We start from the raw sequence: 20,920 nt of genomic DNA on the forward strand, positions 1-20,920 counted from the left end.
GATGATTGGAAAAGAAAAATGACTTAATTACATGGTCACAAGGTGAGAAGAACTGTGTATACATGGATGTATGATCAGTTAATTCATCAAAAGACATAAGATTAAGGAACAGCCTCATTTTGTTCACAGTACTATCAATTACTGGCTGTCAACTAGAACTCACACAAATAAGTGAAATAAAATATATGGTAGATCCTGTCCAGAATAAGAAATAAATTTGTTTCATGGAGAAGGAGCAGTTATAAAGAATGCTGCTAAAATTACTTAGTATTCCAAAGTGGTCTCTCTCAAATTCTGGAAGGCAAATGTAGATGATGTGTGGTGAGAGACATCTTTTTTTCTGGTTCTGTATGTTGTGGTTCTGAATGTCCAGTCCCTGCCAGCAAAGAAGCCTTGGTTCGAGCCTCAGCTTCTACATTTCCAGTCAAGTTCTCTGCTTCCATTTCTGAGAAAGCATCAGATGACTCAAGTCCTTGGGTCCCTGCCAGCCACACAGAAGACATGGATGGAGCTCCACCTCATTTCATTCATGTGAGGAATGAATCGGATAATAGAAAAGCAGTCTTAGTTCTTTCCCACATTCTTTCAGGCACACCAGCAATTAAGTCCTCTCATTTTTTAAAGCATATCTTTTTTTCCAAAGAACTCAGTCTACCAACTGCAGACACACATCCTCTACATATAATTCAGTTAGATTTTCATTGTCCTGCACAACAGATGACGTGCTTTGTTCTTTCACCTTGAACTTAACCAAACGCAGAAAAATTAAAAGGACCACAAAACTCACACAGCTAGTCTTAAGAACATAGCAAACCAGACTGGGCCTCTACAATTCCCAAGGTTTCTTCAGGCTCCTCATTTCTCATCTCAGGCCTATCTGGTCCCCTCAGAGCTTGGATTGACTCATTGCATTTGGTCCAGGGCTAGATTTCCCTATATGAACAATAACGAGGCTAGCTACTCTGCTCTTCCTGCCCCCCCCACCGGCCTCCATGTGTGCAAATGACTACAACCTGATTCACCCAAAGGTGGCTGCCCCTCCATCTCCTGGTTTCTTATGAGAAAGCGTCCATTAATGCCCTGTAATTAACATTAAATTCAAATGGAATGAATGGGAGATTCTCTTATGCAAGGAGTAAGCACCCTTAAATAAGAATGAATAATGATAATATTTCCCAGAAGACAACTATGGCAGCCCTCAAGTATGATTAACTAGACCACTCCTTGTCTCTCCCCCATAGAAAGAGAACAGCTCATTTGCATGTGATCTGATATAAAAAGTCTCGCATATAATGGGCTATTACCATTGGGTACTTCATTAGCAAAGCTTTTCCTTATAATGTGTCAGAAAAGGAAAAGACAAAGTAAATCGAGATTCTTACATCTTCATTAATGACATACACATTTGAAGATTACCCTCCATCAGCTTATCCATCAATCCCAAAGAATCAAATAAGTGCTTCGGAAGATTTCAGCAAGATGTCCTATTTATAGGTAGTCATTTTTAAAAGTGGGCTTTTGAGAGAAACTGCTTTTAAAGCAAAATCCTATATGAATATTAAACACACAACATTTTGTTTCCTTTTAAAAAGAATATTCAAAGCAGATCTAGTGAGAAAACAAAATAAATCAGCCTTTCTATCAAGCTGCTCTTGAATCTGGACATGTGAGTCTAAGGGAATTATATGTTATAAATGAAAGGTTGGCCTACAAAATGCAATTAATTTAATTGCTTATAATCTCAAAGGCTTTTAAAATAAGATATGTAAGATGTGTGACACTTTTTCCAAGTACTTTTCACATAACATAATATGGAATTTAAGAATATTATTTCTATTGCACAGGATTCCTTGTGAAGAGGAAGAGACAAAAAAGATTTTGCCACTGTAAAAAGTACTTCAACACAAAACCTCGTGACCTTGTTTCATTATCTTAGAGATCAATTTTCCTTTGATAAAAAACATAAGACAAAGCTACACAAAAAATTGACGTGATGTTTTGTGCTCACTTGTGACAATAATAGACTCTAGATTCTGTTTTGCTGTTTTGTTCCTCAAGATTCTAGAAAATACCTGTAATCATTTGCCAAAAAGACTGCGTAAAATCTACTACGCTCCTTTGTTTTCCAGAATAATCAGATGGAACAACTCAACAGTTTGTGGTATGACAGTTTTTTCTTATTATTACCAATGTGTCCCACAATACAGTTTTACTGGTATAATTTTTTATGTGCTTGACTAGACATATGGAGCCAATATCCTTATTGTTCCTGTGTCAATAACTAACTTACTCAAGTTTTGCTAACTGTATCACCGTCTGCTATTCCTTCAAGGTTACAGTCACTTCTCTTTCCCTGGATTCCTAAACTTTGGCAATAACTAATATATTTTACTTCACTACAATGTCATCAGTTTGAGAAAGTTTTGAGAATGAAAATGTTTATTAAGAAATATTTATTAAGATGAGCTTTCACAGTAGCATGATGCTTATGAGAGCCTTTAGATTACTGTGCATATCAATAATTCATTCTTCGGATTGCTAAGCAGACTTTCATAGTATGGATACAGTATCATTTTTTTTTTTTGCCAACTATCCACCCACTGAGGGACATTTCAATCGTTTCCAATTGTCTATTACAGATACAGCTGGATTAAAAGTATTATCCAGATTTTTGTGCTATCATCTCTATGAGAAAAGCATAAGGACAATAATAAAAGTATATATTTAGTATTCTAACATTATCAAACTATTTTACATCCTTCTCAGGAGCATATGAGAGGTTTAGCTTCCCCACATCCTTACCAATCTTACCAATACTGAGTATTGTGCCTGCTCCCTTTTCTGACTGTTTTAAAAAGTGTCTAGGGGGCAGTGCTGTGGTACAGTGGGTGAAGCTGCTCTCCGCACTACCAGCACCCCTCCAAGTCTTGGCTCTGCTCTGGTTCAAATCCAGCTCTCCGCTAAAGCACTTGAGAAGGGAGCAAAAAGTGCCCAACTTATTTTCTGAAAGATATTTGCATTTACTGGAAAGGTAGATTTACAGAGTAGAAGAGACAGAGGGAAAGATCTTCTATCTGCTGTGCCACTCCCCGGATGTCTCTAACAGCCAGAGAGCTAAGTCAATCCTGAGCCAGGAGCATTTTCCAGGTCTTCCATACAGGTTCAGGATCCCAAGGCTTTGAGCCATCCTTTGCTGTTTTTTTCCAGATCACAAGCAGGGAGCTGAAAGGGAAACAGCTGGGGCATGAACCAGTACTTATATGTTATGCCAGTGCTTGGAGTTGGAGGATCAGCCAGTGGGGTCATTGCACAACCTCAAAACATCCAGCTTACTGGTGTTCTGTCATCTAAGTGGGAGATAGGCATGGAGTTTCTCACTTCAGCTTCAGCTGCTCCAGCCCCTATTACCATGACCCTTTGGGGAGTGATCCAATGGACAGAAGATTTCTGGTCCCTCAGACATCCTTTCTCTGTAGCTCTACCTTCCAAATAAATAAATATTTTTTTACAGTATCTACTGATTTCCCATTATGTTCTTAATTCCCATTTTCTCAAGGCTACAAATGTTAAATGTGTGTGTATTTTATTTTTTGAAGATTTTATTTTTAAACATTTTATTAACAATCATTACACATAATGACAGAGTATACTGACATTTTTTCTAGATGTTCCCAGAAAGCTTTTTCAGAAATTTTGCTTTAACATTTAACCATTTTGAACAATCTGCCACTTCATTTCATAAGATAATGTATGCACATGCATATAAAATATTTTATTTTGAAAACAGAGATAGTAACATCACTTAATGTGGGATATAGAAAACTGATAATAACATGAGGAATGTAGGTATATTATTTTATTATAATGTAAAAAATACCAAAAATATGAAAAAATGCTCAAAATTACTAGCTATCAGTGAAACACAACTAAAAATCATGAAGAGGTGTCATTTCACCTTGGTTAGAATGGCTATTACACAAACATTTTTTTTTTAAACAAGGAATGCTGGAAAGCCTGTGCAGTATGTGCAGAAAAGGGTGATCCAATACACTTTGGGGAATATAAACTAGTATTTTTAAAATATATTTTATTTTTAAAAACAATTATTACATGGTTGATCGGGGTGGGAGTGATCAAGGTCTAGGGAAAATTGGCTGAATTTGTTACTTCTTGTTTCTGGAGGAAGGGGAGAAACAAGGGGGAAAATCACTCATGACTTTCCACTCATGCCAGTACCCATCAAGCCAGAGTCTCAATGTGTCCATAGTCCAAGGGTTCTGCCCAAGTGGCTCGGAGAGTTCTGAAATGCTGATTTCACCAATCCAAGGATGATGTCATCCTCCCAATGTCCATAGGTTCCACTCACCGGAATTATTTGCTGTCTTTGTTTGCTTGGGTTGTTATCTAGTTAGTTCTGTTCTGCCACAGCACCCAATGTGCGGCCTAAATCTCGTCTTATATCAGGGCCTGTGTCCACTGCTCCACCTTTTTCATTAAGTAGGGCACGTTCTTGCAGGCGAGTCCAAGAAGCTGGGCCAAGCATCCCAAATTCTCTCCATCCCCTACCACTGGGGTTCAGGAACCCAACACCCACCTATTATGCTGGCCCTGAGATCCAGACTAGGAGACCCAGGCCCTGTCAGATTCCCCAACCCGGGGTTCACAGAACCAACATCCACCTAGAAGGTGAGCCCCAGGATCTGGGACAAGTGACGCACGCTCCCCAGTTTCCCCCGTCCCCGGGGCTCAGGAACCCATCCCCAACCACACCGTGGACCACATGACCTGAGCCAATCTACCCAACCCACATCAGATCCCCTGTCCCTGGGATTCATGTACCTGGCTCCTGTTGGGCCCAAGATGTCATGACTCGCCTCACCTGAACTTCGTAATCTTATTGTGCCTTCTGACCTAGTCTAGTCTGCCCCCTATTCCAGCTCCTGTTGGTGGGTGCTGCAGCCTATCCTAACCCAGCCTAATTCCCGTCCTGGTCCTAATGTGAACTGGCTGGTGTTGTGGTCTGACTCCTCTTACTCCCTGCACTGGTTCTCAGATCTGCCAATAGGTGTCATGTGCTGGCCCAGACTGGTCTTTCCCCAGACTTGATTCACATGTATTCCAGTGGGTACCATAATCTAGCCTGGTCTGGGCTGCTTCTTGCCTTGCTCCTTGCGCATTCCTACAGGGTCTATGTCCCAATGAATGAGTCTTCCAAGCTCCTCCATCAAGTCTCCTCCCAGTGGCAGTTACTGTTCACACCAGTGGGTCGTTGGCCCAGGCTTTGTCCACCTCCTGTCCTGGCGAGAACAGTGGCCTTGCTCTCACGAGTACCAGTGGGGGCTGGAGTCAAGCCCAATCTGTTGCTCCACCACCCCGGTGTACACGCGTGCCGGTGCAGTCAGTAGCTATGTACACTCATGCCTGCTGCACTCAATCCTACGCGCTTTTTTGGAAGATTTATTTATTTTTGTTGGGGAAAAAAAAAAGATTTACAGAAAGCAAAAGAGAGATAAAATGAAACATCTTCCATCTGTTGGTTCACTCCCAAATGGTTGCAACAGCTAGAGCTGAGCCAATCTGAAGCTAAGAGCCAGGAGCTTCTTTTGAATCTCCCATGTGGTTGCAGGGTCCTAAGTCTTTGAGCCATCCTTGACTGTTTTCCAAGGTCACAAGCAGGGGGCTGGATGGGAATTAGGCCAGCCAGATTTAGAACCGGCATCCATATGGGAACTTGGCACATGCAAGGAGAACACTTTATCTCTTAGGCTACTGCACCAGGTCCTTCTTTTTATTTTTGATGTTATGAGCATAAATAAATATGGCAATTTGAAAACCAAATTTGAGCAAATGATACGTCAGATTTATTAGAAAGAAACAACTTATAAAATGTCTACAATTATATATTAATGAAATAATAGATAAAATATGTTAATTATTCTCAAAAATCTAGAAAGTATCTCAAAGTACTTCAGATGTTATCTTTTTTTTTCAGCAGACTTATTCGTTACCTTTAGATATTAAATGATAGATGACTAATCTCATAAATTGGATTCTTAATCTCCAAGCTGCTTTTGCCTGCAAACATGTCAATAAGAAGTGAAAGTGATGGATTTTCATGATGCTGATATTTGACAACTAGGAACTCTACAGATAAATCAAACTACTTGAATAAACTAATGAGCTCTTGAATGCCAATATATATCTAAATTTTAGAAATATAAGAGGTTACACTTTCTGTTGTTTCTTTCCTATGATATCCCACGAGTCAAAGAATTAAAGGATTAAAATGATATCTCACATTTTCCTCTAGTTCAGCATCATCTCTGTTCATTCACAAAAACATACTTATTTCAAGGTAAAATACCTAAGGCAAACATTGATTATTTCTGCTACACACTAAATGATTTTGTTTAAATTAGTCTCCGAGAATGCTTAGCATAGTGGTTAAGAAATCAACTCCAGAGTCAGATGGCAGGGGTTGAAATTCTAAGTCTATCGTCTGTTAAAATAAATCAAGCAAGCTAAGTTTTTGTGCCTCAGATAAAACAAATTCATCACGTGTAAATTTGCAGACTGGTAGGGAGGATTGAATAAAACACATGTGAAACACCCAGAAGCCTGACTCTGAACAAGCACCGGACATTACTACCCATTTGCTGCCTAGAGAAGGGATTTCACCTGCTCCCCAAATGTCCTTTCAGGATTAGCCTCTTACTCCCCTGTACTTCCAAAACCATGGGAGCTCCTCTCTGATAGCTTTTGCCGTCATCACATTCTGCGCTATCATGCTGAACACGGTTTGACGACATGAGTCATGCCTTCTTTCAGTTTTGCTGATGACTTTCACGGTGTTTGAAAAAAATACATTATGTAGAAACTGGGATTGTGGTGTAGTGAGTTAAAACACTACCCTAAATGCTAGCATCCTGTATAAGTGCTGGTTTGCAGCCTGGCTGTTATTCTTGTGATCTAGTCCCCTTGCCAAAACACCTAGCAAGGTTCCAGGAGACAATCCGGGCACTTGGGTCTCTGTTACCACATGATAGAAGTAGAGCAATTCTAATCCCCTGGTTTCGGTCTGTAGCAACTCTTGCCAATAAGACCATTTGGGAGTGAACCAGTAGCCCAGAATTTTCTGTCTCTGTCTCACCATCTGTCTTTCAAGCAGAAAATACCACATATATTTCAAATGTATTAAGTAAAATGTAGCAATTGAGCAATGTTTAAAAGCACAAGTGTTAGTATTGGCTTGCACAACAGGTCTGTAGAAGAATTTTCTGATCTTGAAAAACAGAATACTACACCCTATGAGCAATACTTAGAAATTCTGTTTGAAGTATACATGTTCACAGCTGAGCATGTAGAACATCCCGTACAAAAGTGCAGCAAACTAGAAACTAACATGGTGACATAATGGGTTAAGCTATGAAGCTAGCTAGCATCCTAACTGGATGCCATTTTGAGTCCTACCTCCAGTTCCAATCCCACTCCTTGTTAAAGAACCTGGGAAGGCAACCGAGAGACTGGCTCATGTCCCTGTGCCCCCGAGCTCATGTGGGGGTCCCAGATGAATGTTTTGGCTCTTGACTTCTACCTGGTCTAGCCCCAGCCATTGCAGTCATCTGGGGAATCAACTGGCAGATCTTTCTCTGTAACTTTGTGATTCCAGTAGTAGTAATAATAATGATAATGAATAATAATGATAAATGAACAAATCTTTCAAAAAGTCAAACTAATTTTGCTTTGCTTGAATCATGAATTTATTTTCAAAATTCTATCAATTCTCTTTTCAATTTAAATTTTCACTTTCTCTACTTCAGTTTTTTCTACCATACATTAACCTGTTATGTGTTTTCCCTACAGACTCTTCCACATTCTAAACAAACTCACACTGCATTCAACATTCAATGTCTCTGCTTCCAAACTCCTCTTTTCAAGTGATTCCCTGAGGTCTCCCAGAATATGATGAGACTACTTAGCTTATTTAGTATTTACAAGGTTCTACCTCCCTATTTAAAGTACCTACACTGTTCTCCTATATTCACTCTCCAATTGAGCTAATCTTTTCAAATTCAGCCAAGCAAAGCTTTAAGTTTTTGCTTTTGAAAAATATTCTAATTTACTAAAGCTATCTTTTGTTCATAATTATGCAGAAGCACTTGGTGGTCACTTCTTTCAGCTGCTTGGAATGCCCTGTTGAAAACCATGAGCCTGAGTACCAGCAGATTTAAGTTGTTATAAGGTTGCTCTTGCAGAACACCTGCACCTATAATAGATGTGTCAAAATTTCCCTTATAATAGCTAGGAAATACAGAAAAGCCTTTAAAATTGATTTAAGAAAAGCACTGTATATCTTCATTCAAAAGGAAAACTTAAACAAAGCAAGAAGGAGGCAGACCTATATAAAAGAATATATTGGGCTCAACACAGTGGCTCAATTAGCTAATCTTTCTTTAGTGATCCCGGGGAAGCCTTATGGGCTCCGCATCATGTTCCAGATGTTCTATTTCCCATCCAGCTCCCTGACTACACCCTCGGAAAGCAGAAGAGGATGACTTTGGGATCCCGCAACCATCCAGGAGAACTGGAAGGAGTTTTTGGCTCCTGATTTTGAATCAGCTCAGTTCCAGCTGCTGTGGCCAATGGAGAGTGAATCAGTGGATGAAAGATCCTCTCTCTGTATCTCTTCTCTCTTCTCTACCTTAAGTTCCACCATCTCCTAAGGGCACCAGTTCATGTCCTACTTGCTCCAATTCCAAACCATCACCCTGCTTATGTCCTAGGAAAGAAATAGAGGATGCCCAAATCCTGGGTCCCCTGTACCCAAGTGGGGGATACAAAGAAGGCTCAAGTCTCCTGGCTCATGGCTAAGCTTTGGCATCTGTGGCCATACAGGTAGTAAACCAGCAGATGCAAGATAGCTCTCTCCTCTGTTGAACTCTACCTTCCAAATGGAAACATAAGCAAATCTTTAAAAAGAATTAATGACAAAAAAATGTCTTCTGTGATATCAAGACCTATGACTTCATTTATATATGTACACACATAATTATTAGCACATAAACACACATATATATATATGTAAACTGTAAAGTTGTTCTAAAATATTCATGCATGCTTAGGTGTTAGATAACCACAAAAATTACAACGTTTGTCTTTATAAGCACTAAAAAGCACTTCCATACCATAAAAGTGCCTAGTTTCTCATTAAGAAGCAAAAGGATAGTAATCCCTTTTCTATTAATTAATTTAATTAACCTTAGCTGAGTTTCCCAGCCTTATTTGGTACACTATTCTTTGGTTTGCTTCCAATGGTGCTTGCTGTCCAGCCTGACATCCTTGTTTATCTGCCTTTAGAGGATCAACTTTTGCCAGGATTAAAATAGCCAGAAAATAAGTGATCAAAGGATTGCTTAGGTGTTAGATTTTCTACAAATATAAAAAAAGTAAAAGAAAATACACACAATCAGCCGGTATCCACCAGGGTGTTACACCCTCAAAGCACCAGCCTTCCTCACACCAATCACTTGAATTTCCTCCTAGGGCCAGAGCCATGGTATGAACATGTCACCTCAACTCTTGTATTTTGAAACCCTAACTTTAGAGGTAATGATTTTAGGAGGTGGGGGTCTTGAGAGATTTTAGGAGGTGAGTTCACCTGAGGAAGCCATCCTGAGAAGGATTAGCATCCTTCCACTGTGTGGGAACAAAGCAAGTAGGCTTATTACATGTACTAGGAAGTAGAGCCTCATGAAAACCCAATAGTGTTAGTACCCAGACCTCAAATAACTGGCTTCCAGAATTTAATGAAATACATTTCCGTTATCTATAAGTTAACTGCTAAAGAGCATCTTTCTATATCAGTGTAAACAGACTAAGCTATCTATGTACATCGACTATTGATACCCAAGAAGCCACAAGAAGGAAGTGTTAGATATTTCAGAGAAGTTACAGATGCTATGCCATGCTGGATGCAATACTTCTGTAAATGCTATTTCCCATGAAGCACTGATCAGAGTGTATGAACATCTGCTGGCACAAAAATGTGACCCTCTCCTAATGAAGAAATGAAACTCTGGAGATGTTTTTGCTTTTGAATAGTTTCCAAGGAGAAGAGCAATTCTAATAAGATGGTAGGGAAGACTGTGTCAGCACTTCCACTGGTTCTCATTCTTAGAAGTTCTCCTCAGTTACACGCCACACACAGAAAACTTCCCCCACCTGTGTTTTCTGTGTCCCTTTAGTGAAGGGCTTATGCACTGATTAACGTATAAAAGCAGTGCAACTTGTTTAAATAATTATAGAAACCTTACAGGGTTGCCTAAGAATTCAAAGATGCATGTTGTAATCACCGAACACAGATTCAATCTAAAATACAGAGAAATGAAAGGCCTGTCATTCTTCAAAAACACAAATCTCCAGAGAAGGTACACAAGTTGCTCTACAAAATCACATTTCCTCAGTATGATGGCAGCCTCGTTACAGTTGCAGTAAAATTAACATGCATCTGCGGAAGAGTTGAAAAACAATAAATTGAAGGTCTTTTCTAGAAAAGCCTTCAAAAACACCAAATATTCTTCCTTCATATTAATATATATATATATATACATATATGACAGTCATGAAAACTGCAAGCCAAAGAAGGCTCCAACATCTTCTGCCTTACTATCACTAATCAACACATTCCAGTCGTTCTGTGGGTGAGATTCCTCCTGCTGCCAATCTCAGAATCACATACAAGATCGCATCGTTTATGGGAGTAATCTCATGACCAGCTGAAGATATCAAGATTTGTTTCGTCGATTGTGTGCTTTCCCTAGTATCACGGTAAATTCAAATTGTCAATGAACAGCAACTTGAGCTTTACACTGTGGGTCTGAATGCAGAAAGAAACCTGATATCAAAATATACCATTACACATTTTAATAAATTATAAATTTAAATATGCTCCCCATGCATTGTGATTGCATATTTTTACTTTAAAACATCAAAGAAGAGATTTGTTTTTAAAGCATTTGATGGTGTATTCCAAAATTTAAAATCACAGAAAGCACAAGTGAAACATTTGAACCACGCAGTCTCTTGAGTGTGAAGTATGCCACAGCTCTTTTAGGAAGCGTCTCCTATTGCCACAGGATGTCAAAGAAATTTGAAACGTTTCCTAGTATTTGTGTGACTGTAAAGAGCAGAATCAATAAAAAAAAAAGTTCACTATCATGCGTTTTTGAACAAAATTTGTAGATATTCATTCTATTCCAAATCAGTATCTTTAGGCCTATAACTGGAGGTGTTTGTACATTTATTTACGAAGGACACAGACTGGGGAGAACTGTTCTCTGTTGTCCCTGCCACGAAATTACTTAACTAAATTGTAGTATAATCATTCATCAATGTCTTACTCTGAACCTTCCAAATGAAAAAAAATAAATAAAATTCTTAAGATGTTGAGAAGAAAAAGTGTAGCGAAGACAGGAAAGATAATATCAATTGCTCTGAAAATAGTTGATCTAATCTCTGCAAAGACAGAGAAGTACCTGGTTCCAGGGTAAATCAAAACAGGACAGAAAGTGAAGAGTCCAGTAGCTAGATCAGCCAACCTAACTGGGTACAAAGATGAACCCAGTTCAGTTACTCAAGTTATCCGTTCAAGTTATCCAGCTATCAATTCATATCTACTATAATTAAATGTCTGTGATTCTTCAGTTGCATTTTTAACTTAATGAATTATTTTTAAGTTATGGTTATATGATAAAAGAATTACAAATTAATATTCAAATTGTGTTTATCAAACACTATCAAACACTAAAATTAGTTCATGTTTTTGTTTCATTCTGAGAGATTTGGATACGCTTAAAACAGCTGGCTGTCACAAATACTATTTAATTTATACTCTAAAAGAATATGTCAACTCCTTGAAATGAGTTATCATTTCACTTAACAGTTCTATTGGTATATACATAAGAAAATAAACTATATATCCACACAAAATATGGTCATTAAAACATTATTTTAAAAGACCAAAAATAATCTAAATGTCAATCAACTGGCAAATCAAAAACGCTGCACTCAATTGTCATGGAATGTCATCCAGTAATAAAAGGAATGAAGCACTACTGATGGAGAGTACAAAGATGACCCTTCAGAAGGATGCTAAGGAAGGAAAAGCCGGTCACAGAAGCTCCAGACTCTGTGCTTCTGCTCAAAGATCTTCAACAGGACAGAAAACAAATCAGTGTGTTTGTGTTTGAGTTGGGATGGCTGGGCCCAAAATGAACAGGAATCAACTACTAATGGGCACAACAGCTTCTATTTTAGGAGTGAAGGTATCTTGAAACAAACTGTGACACTGATTATGTAACCTGTGGATAGATTTAAAACACATTTTTTAGAGGCAAATTATATGTTGATGTTAATGTTATCAAAATACGGTGTTAACAGTAAAAGCTGTCCAGGGCTTCCTAAGACATTTTGCTACTTAATTTATCTTTTGTCTTTTATGAAGAATAAATGCATCTCTTTCTAGGTAAGTTTCAGTAATAGCCAAAATTCAGTAAAATCAGAACACCAAAATGTGTATGTTTATTAACCGGAAAATAACAAGAAAACTACTTACTTTGTGTTCATTTTGAATGCCACCTGTGCACTCTCACACGAGTGGCAGTCTATTTCTGTAACCCCTGCCCCTTGGACAGATAAAGCATCTATTTAGTTTTGGATTTAAAGCAAACAGGATCATTATGTTTGTAGAGTGTTCCATAGCTTTGCTACTCTAGCAATCTGTGATCCATAAATAATGCAAGACCTTTTCCTTTGCTAAATGACTTCCTTACAGCCTGAGTCTAGATGCATAGAAGGAAAAAAGGGAAAAAAAAGTAAGAGGAAAAAAGAAAATGAAAAAGAAAACAAATCAGCCCGCATTTATTGAATTCAATCTATTTTTAGATAGCCACTGAATTATGAAGCATATCTGTTCTGCCTTTTGCAGTTTGAATCAAAAGCCAACTTTCGAACATGCTGTTTTCTTTATCAAAGCCAAAGTAAACCACTGCTAATCTGAAAAAAAAAGTTTTTTTGTTTTGCTTTAGAAGTAAGAGAAGAAACAGAAAAGATCAGTTTCTGTGTGACCGCTGACCTATGAACCACAACCTCCTTGCCCCTAAAGCACTCAGTACCTCATTTCATCTCCCCTCCCGGTGCTGTAGGCCTAGCGCTGAGAAAAGGAAACGGAAAAAATAATCTGGGGACATCATCAATTTTTCATGAATTTTCATTTAGGCCAGAACCCCCTCTTACCCTGGTCGATAGATCAAGCTGCTGTCATATATTTCCCACCTGGGGCTGCAGCTGCTCTCTCTAGGGGCTGCCACTGATGCTGCTGGCCTCCCAGCCGCCAGTTGGCTGGAGAACCCCTTGCATGACTCCTCCTGCTTCAGACACACAGGGCACTCCTGCTCAGAACTGAAACCTGATCCACATCACTCTGCCACAGCCCACTCGGTGGTCCCATTGGACTTTCTATTAACTTCTTGAGTGCCGGGCATCTAGCAATTCTGTTTTCTATCTTTTCAAACATTCTGGATTGCTATTATTTCTCCCAAGCCAAGATGGGAAAAGTCAAATATGAGACCAGTGGGTTCATCTCCAACGCAATGACTGATTTCCATGCTGCTGCACACCGTGATCCCCTGCGTAAAGCTGAAGGATCAAAGCAAGTGTTAAGCAGAAAAAAAAAAAAAAAACAGCTGACTCCTATTCTATACAAAAAGCCAACACAGAAACATATAAATTAAAATTCACACCATAATAGAGGGACATCTGAGATTTTTGAAAGTAAAATAAAAGCCTAAATGAAGTTATCTTCACCAATTATTGTCTCACCAGTAAAATTATAGATAGCAAGATTATTTTTCTACTTGTTGGTTCAGTGAATGCTTCATCACTTACACACACCTGAATTTGTGATCCTCAAATGATTTTATTCCCCCATGGGACATTTTTTTTACAAAATCTGGAAATATTTTGGTTTGTCACAACTGGAACTGTAAGGGCATTTTGTTATATTATGATTAAAGGCTGGAAATTATTCTGAATACCTTACAACACAAAGTACAAACTCTCCACAATAATTGCCTATTCCCACATGGAACAAATGCACAGGATTCCATGTCCCTCTCTGGGTCCCTCTTTCCCCACAACCCCACCCCCAAAATACCCACTATCACATTGTGATCTACGTCCCTGAACAAACAGATAGCATTTACCATGCCAACTACAGCAAAGGGGACATCTACCATTCTATCAGCTGGTTCATGCATCAGGTGAGAACTGCCAAGGCTGAACCAAGGTGTAGTCAGGGCTTCCACGTGAGTGGCAAGGGCTCTAACAGTAGGGCCTTCTATTGCTGCTTTTTGTCCAGGACATCAGCATGTAGCTGGGTGAGAGGTGGAGCAGTCAGGACACAAATTGGCACCTATACGGGATACCAGCATCAGGTGGCAACTTTTATCTCTGTGCCACAACACCAGCCCCTCATGTGGCTATTTTGTGGCATTTGTATTGTACCAATCATATTTTCTTTCTTAAAAATATTCTTTGGGGCCAGCATTGGGATGCAATCAGTTAAGTTTGTTGCCTGGGATATCAGCATTCCATATGACACACAGTTGGAATCCTGGTTTCTCCAGTTTCAAGCCTCATCCCTGCTAATGTGTCTTGGAAGGCAGAAGATGATGATTCAGGTGATTCAACTCTCACCATCAATGTAGAAAACCTGGATGGACTTCCAAGCAGCCGGATTCCACCTGAGCCAGCCATGGCAGGTACAGTCATTTGGGAAGTGAACAGTGGATAGAAGCTCTCACACATCTCTCTTTTATGTGTGCTCTGTCACTCTGCCTTTCAAATACAGACAGACATATGCATATACAAATATACACATTCATAAATTTTTAACAAAAATATTAATGGTTCTTATATCTTGGCTTCCCACATCCTACGACTTCGACAAATTCTGAACCTGACCTTCTTCCACTGATAGTTCTTTCATTTATGTGCATTAAATATTTGAGCTTCAATGTGAATTTCACACTTCGATCCACTCCCTACACACAACCTGTGCAGACCATCAGCTCTGCTACAATTTCTTCTCCTGACTGCAATCTCTATATGAGAATCTTGAGATGAGTTGTTTTGATATCTCTTTGTTAAGGCAACAGTCATGCACAGCTGATTGGACTCTCCCAGTCCCACTGTAGTTGTTTCTCCACATCCATCTCTGCATGGATGTAGTGCAATACACACAGTTACTCAGCTAAAGGGAAAAAAACAGTCTTCAAATCATTGTCATTCCTAAACTGACATTAATGTGATGTCCCTTGAAATTTGTAAATATATTTCAAATTAACTCCTCCTATCCTCATTGCATTTTTTCAGAACAGAACTAGCATCAACCTCTTACCTGTTTTTTTTTTTAACACTTAACTCCTCTCAGACTTCAATCATTAATCCTTTAATACAATCTTTCTCTTTCAAAGACTTGGCTTAGCACATAACCAAAACATCTGAAGTTTATGACTCTGCACATGCTTAACTTTTCAATGCTTTCCAGCCACCCACCTCATTCTGAGATACCAGCAAATCCAAATCAGCCAAGACAGTGTCCAGTTAGACTGTCCCAATCTTCTACCAGGATAATCTTTCACTTCAATTTGCATCTAAGACATGTTCATTTGATGTTACATTAGAATTTAAGTAACATACCCTTAGAATTTTTTCTTAAATGGACATCTATATAAAGCATCAAATATTTTCCTATTTGGGCTCCTGACTATCTTGTACTGTCTATCTAATTTTTGATTCAGAACATTTGCTTTCATGTGTATCATTCCAACAGGTAGAGTTATTTGTGGATGAATTATACTGTTCCTTCTTCATTGCTATATTCTAACCAGTATTATTCCAAAAGAAAGCTATTTTCCATTTGTTAATGCATGAAAACATGACACTATATGGAGCATTTATATTCTACTTTCCAAATCTTGAAGAAAGAGCAAGTATATAATCTGTGGTTGTTCCTTTTTAGTTTTCTAAATACACTTTAGTAACAAATAGATGTTGAAAAACCACAACGCTTACATCCAAATTTCCATATTAACGACTTACAGAATATACAAGGTAACAGAGGACAGATGAACTAATGGAAAGAGAAAGGAAATATTATATAGTCTGTATTTCCTCAATGGTAAAAACTGTTGACATGGAATTAGAAGAAAGAATTTTATTCACAAGCTAAATCCAATTTGGCATCTTTCCTGTTTTCCTCTCCAGGTCATAAGTAATATATACATTTCTTAAAGCACATTTATTTGAAAATAAAAGACACTTTGGTAACAACACATGGAAAAATACATTGGTTTAAATATTTCTTCCTAAGGGAATTTAATTATTAATGATATAATTAGGAAATACAGCAATTCTTTTAGACGAAATAAGCTAGATGAATGTGTGTTGGGAGCAATATAAACAAAACTAAGACTCAGAGGGAGGAATAAGTTTTATGTGATCCCAAAGGCAACAGACTGGCCAGTTTAGATCAAATTTAATTTCGATAAGTAAAGTTCATCAAGGACTTGAACTAGATAAAAAATATATTAAAATATAAAGAGGGGAGATTTCATGTTACATCATTTCTTCCAATACTGAGGCAATTTCTAAAACTAAACAGTACAGAATTCAGGATTGGTCTTAGACACACTTTTAGTATATTGTCTAAATTTGAGTCACCTAAACATCATAGACTTCATTTTCCTCATCTTTAAAGTGGGAGAAAAATGCATGTCATTCACCAAAAAAGTGATTTGCTGGCCCCCATCCAGAAAAAAAAAAAAAAACAGAAAATGTCACTGAAACATTTCATAAGCTTAAATAGCTCCAGAAAGAAATATTTCAAAATAAAGGTGAGAATAGTCAGAATGTTGGCATTTTTGAGCTTTTCTAGATACATTTTAAAATCTCACCATGCTACGTTTTGCTTAAGTACTATGTGAAGTATGATTTTATAAGAATGAAATTACCAGGCTCCAACTGTCACTGCTAGTTAACACCATACTGCACATATGGTGGGTCTTGGGATTTATCTATGCTTACTCTATTGAAGTTACTTTTTACAAAATTCACTGGTTTCCAAATTTATTGGCAGAAACTAGAAATCAGAAGACTAGATGAGTAAGTACAAAGCTTTCAATCGGGGTGTGGCATAAGCAACCATAAAATTTTGTTTGAAAAAGAATATTTTGGGCATGACAATGGTGTGTTGTTGAGGATTCTCATACACATCCACAAAGTTTTGTAACTTAGTATGACTTAACATGTGGTAAGTATCAACTTTAATTGATGACTAGAGATCATGAGCTATCATTGATTACTTTCTCTTCCAGCCATTAAAATAAGTCCCAGTTATCTTGATATTCAACACATTCCCTATGAAGACCTATTTTACAACAAGAAAGTTGAAAACTAGATCTGCTTTCAGGCATAACTGAGGCCTCAAATTGTTCACTAGGTCTACCATTTCACTTTGGGAAGAATCTATGCTCAAAATAGGTAACTTAAATTCTTACAATCGCATGATAGTTATCCAATATCTTCACCTATCCACCAGAAAAAAGTTTTCTACTTTCATAATTGTTCTAAAAATAATTCTTGAAGTTCCAGAGCCACAGTTCAATCAGATGCAATATACTGATATCCGGATTTATCATTCCAATGAATAAACAAAAACACAAAAACCAGGGCAAAGCTTTAGCTACTGCGGATTCCTTAGCACCAACATTCTGTTCCCTAAGAAAGCAGACCTTTTCTCTGATGAATTTTACCACCAAACAAAGCAAAAGACAGGAAAAAAAAAACTATAGTTGCTATTGCTACCGCTGCTTATGCAGTCAACACTTCCCATCTAGGCTAAAATTACGTGCTAGAAGTAATTTATGTGGGAAGTAATAACTACAATGATCTAAACAAAAATATAACAGGTTCTTTTTAAAGCTGTCTGGCATAAGATATACTAATAATATATATGCACACATATATGTATTGTATATCTGCAGTTATGTACACATACATGTGTGTGTTTTTACACAACCATACACAAACCTACAAACGTCACATATTATTACTTACAGCCAAATAGGTATCAGAAACAGGCACAACATTGAATTTGCCCCTTGTATTTGATGGTGTGCCACAAATTCTTTTCATTCATCTTCATTTACCGAACTTTAATACTTTATTATATTTCTCATTAATAATTCACATTTCAAATATGAACAGCATAATTGCCATTCTATTTTTAACCTGACATAATCTCCACATTCCTTTAAGACAAACTTATTTGCTGCAACACCTAACTTGACCTTACTTAGATCAGATTTCTTCTGAAAGGGCAAAGTGAAATCAGGTAGCATGTTGTTTTATTCTTTGCATATCAAGTACGTTTGAGAGTGAACAAAAGCCTATGAAAACTAAATACAAGTGAGTGTGGAAACGGGGCTTCGACTTACATGCCACTTCCAGGGATGCATTTCGACTCACTGCTTCTCCTAGATAATTCCTTGCCACACAAACGTAGCTTCCTTCATCGGGTTTACTTCTGCGTCCGTGCACAATGCGCAGGAAGAATAAGGATCCGCTGGGCAGAAGCATCCTGTGGGAACGGGGGTCATCTTTGTCCGTCTCCACCCGCTCCCCATCCTTGTACCACTCAATGGTGGGCGTCGGCCGGCCCTCGGCCTTACAGTTCAGAGTGGTGGGTTCGCCCTTGGAAACGATAACATCCGAAGGGTGCTCCACAATCCGTGGGGGAAAGTCCTCCTGACGCAGACGAGATCCTATAGGACAGGACAGAATAAAAGACAAGCTGTGACCGGGCCTCAGCTATACCTTAGGTTTCAAATAAGGTTTAATAATGAATGGAAAGTTTTATTTATTTGACTTCTAGTAATATATTTACATTTTACTCTTGTTCCTAGTGTACCCCATAACTCATCCCAATTTCTCTATGAAATGATACAAAGGAGCAGTACATAAATATGACCATTCTCATGATACTATCATGTTCCATGAATCATAACTGAGCAACATAAAAGATGAAAAGGAAAAAATGCAAATTCTGTAAACAAATTAGCAGTAAGATTTAGGAAGCAGCATTTTGGTTTAAATCATTTGCTCTGCTCACGCACCATTTTAGAGTGCCTCTTCAAGTGCTACTCTACTTTCAAGCCAGCTTCCAGCTGATGCCTCGTGGAGCCAGCAGATGGAAGGTATGTCTACCCCTCTCCCTCTCTGCTCTGTAGGTATATTGAAATCAACTTTAAAAAAAAAAAGCATACCTAATAAGCATTTTGATAATTTAGCCAATTATACAATATTTTATGGTAGGTCAAAAAAAGAAGTTCATGGAAAATGAAACTGAAAGGTAAGCATATTTCAGGCCAGATTCTTTTGTAATCGGGGCATCAGGTTTCAAATAACTCATAATAATAAACACTACCCCCCAAATACATGGATTTTAAACATTTCATTTTCCATAAATGTTTTAATGCAATCTGATACTTTAAAAATTTGTAACTTGGTGCCTGGTGCAGTAACCTATCGGGTAAAGTCTTTGCTCTGCATATACCAGGATTTCATGTAGGTGCCCATACATGTTGCGGTGACCCCATTTCCCACCCAGCTCTCACTGCTTGTGGCCTGGGACAGCAGTCAAGGATGTCCCAAAGCCTTGAGACCCTGCACACATGTTGGAGACCAGGAAGAGGCTCCTGGCTCCTGGCTCCTGGCTCCTGGCTTTAGATCGGCTCAGCTCCTACCATTATCGCCACTTGAGGAGTGAATCATAAGGTGGAAGATCTTTCTCTCTGTCTCTCCTCCTCTCTGCATATCTGCCTTTGCAATATAAACACATAAATCTTTAAAAAAGAATTCATAACTTGGGAGAGGAAAGCACTGAGCCTACAGAATTATATATTGAAAAATAAAAGTTAAATATAAAAAATATCATAACAACTAAATACACATCTTTCAATGGGCAAAGTGTTTTAATGGACAAAGAAGTTAGATAAACAGCTAGAAACACATTAAAAGATGCTCAATGTCAGGATGAAAATTTAGCAAGGTGCTCATAGGAAGGATCCATCCCACATCACAGTGCTTGGGTTCACATGCGGGTTTCCACTTCCAGCTTCCTGCTAGCGTACTCCCTGAGAGGCAGCAGGTGATGGCTTACGTAGTTTTGCCCCAGCCACCTACATGGAAGACCTGGCTTGACTTGACCACTCCATTTTCAGATGTTGTAGACATGTAGGACAGTAAACCAGAAAATGTAAGATCTGTGTTTGTCTCAGTCTCTCTCTCCCTCTCAAATAAATCAGAAAAAATATTAAAATGCTCAGTATCATTAACTATTAAAGAACTGTCCATCAAAATTCACACCAGGGCCCGGCAGCATGGCCTCGTAGTTAAAAGTCCTTGCCCTGAATGCACCAGGATCCAATATGAGTGCCAGTTCTAATTCCAGAAGCTCCACTTCCCATCCAGCTCCCTGCTTATGGCCTGGGAAAGCAGTTTAGGACAGCCCAAGGTCTTGGGACCCTGCACCCACATGGGAGACCTGGAGGAAGTTCCTGTCTCCTGGCTCCGGATCAGCACAGGACGGGCCATTGCACTCACTTGGGGAGTGAATCATCAGACTGAAAATTTTCTCTGCCTCTCCTTCTCTCTGTATATCTGGCTTTGTAATAAAAGTAAATAAATCTTAAAAAAAAAAAATTTACACCAATGCTCAGAGCTTCACTTTACTGGAATGACTATAATAAAAATTATATACAATGACATATACTGTCAGGAATGTGAAAAAATGAAAACC

The 20,920-nt window shown here is 38.4% G+C and overlaps 1 protein-coding gene across 3 annotated transcripts in view; it reads right to left on the minus strand.

Annotated features, from left to right (window-relative positions):
- Positions 1-20,920, minus strand: part of ROBO2 (roundabout guidance receptor 2) — a 576,432-nt gene that overhangs the window by 493,193 nt on the left and 62,319 nt on the right. For all 3 annotated transcript variants that reach the window (XM_040980633.1, XM_040980632.1, XM_040980631.1), the window contains exon 2: positions 18,558-18,884. In XM_040980633.1, coding sequence (XP_040836567.1) covers positions 18,558-18,884 — 327 coding nt within the window. The remainder of the gene's footprint in view (positions 1-18,557; positions 18,885-20,920) is intronic.

The sequence above is a fragment of the Ochotona curzoniae genome, unplaced genomic scaffold (assembly GCF_017591425.1).
Source record: "Ochotona curzoniae isolate NIBS_2020 unplaced genomic scaffold, NIBS_Ocur_1.0 contig_3498, whole genome shotgun sequence".
NCBI lineage: Eukaryota > Metazoa > Chordata > Mammalia > Lagomorpha > Ochotonidae > Ochotona > Ochotona curzoniae.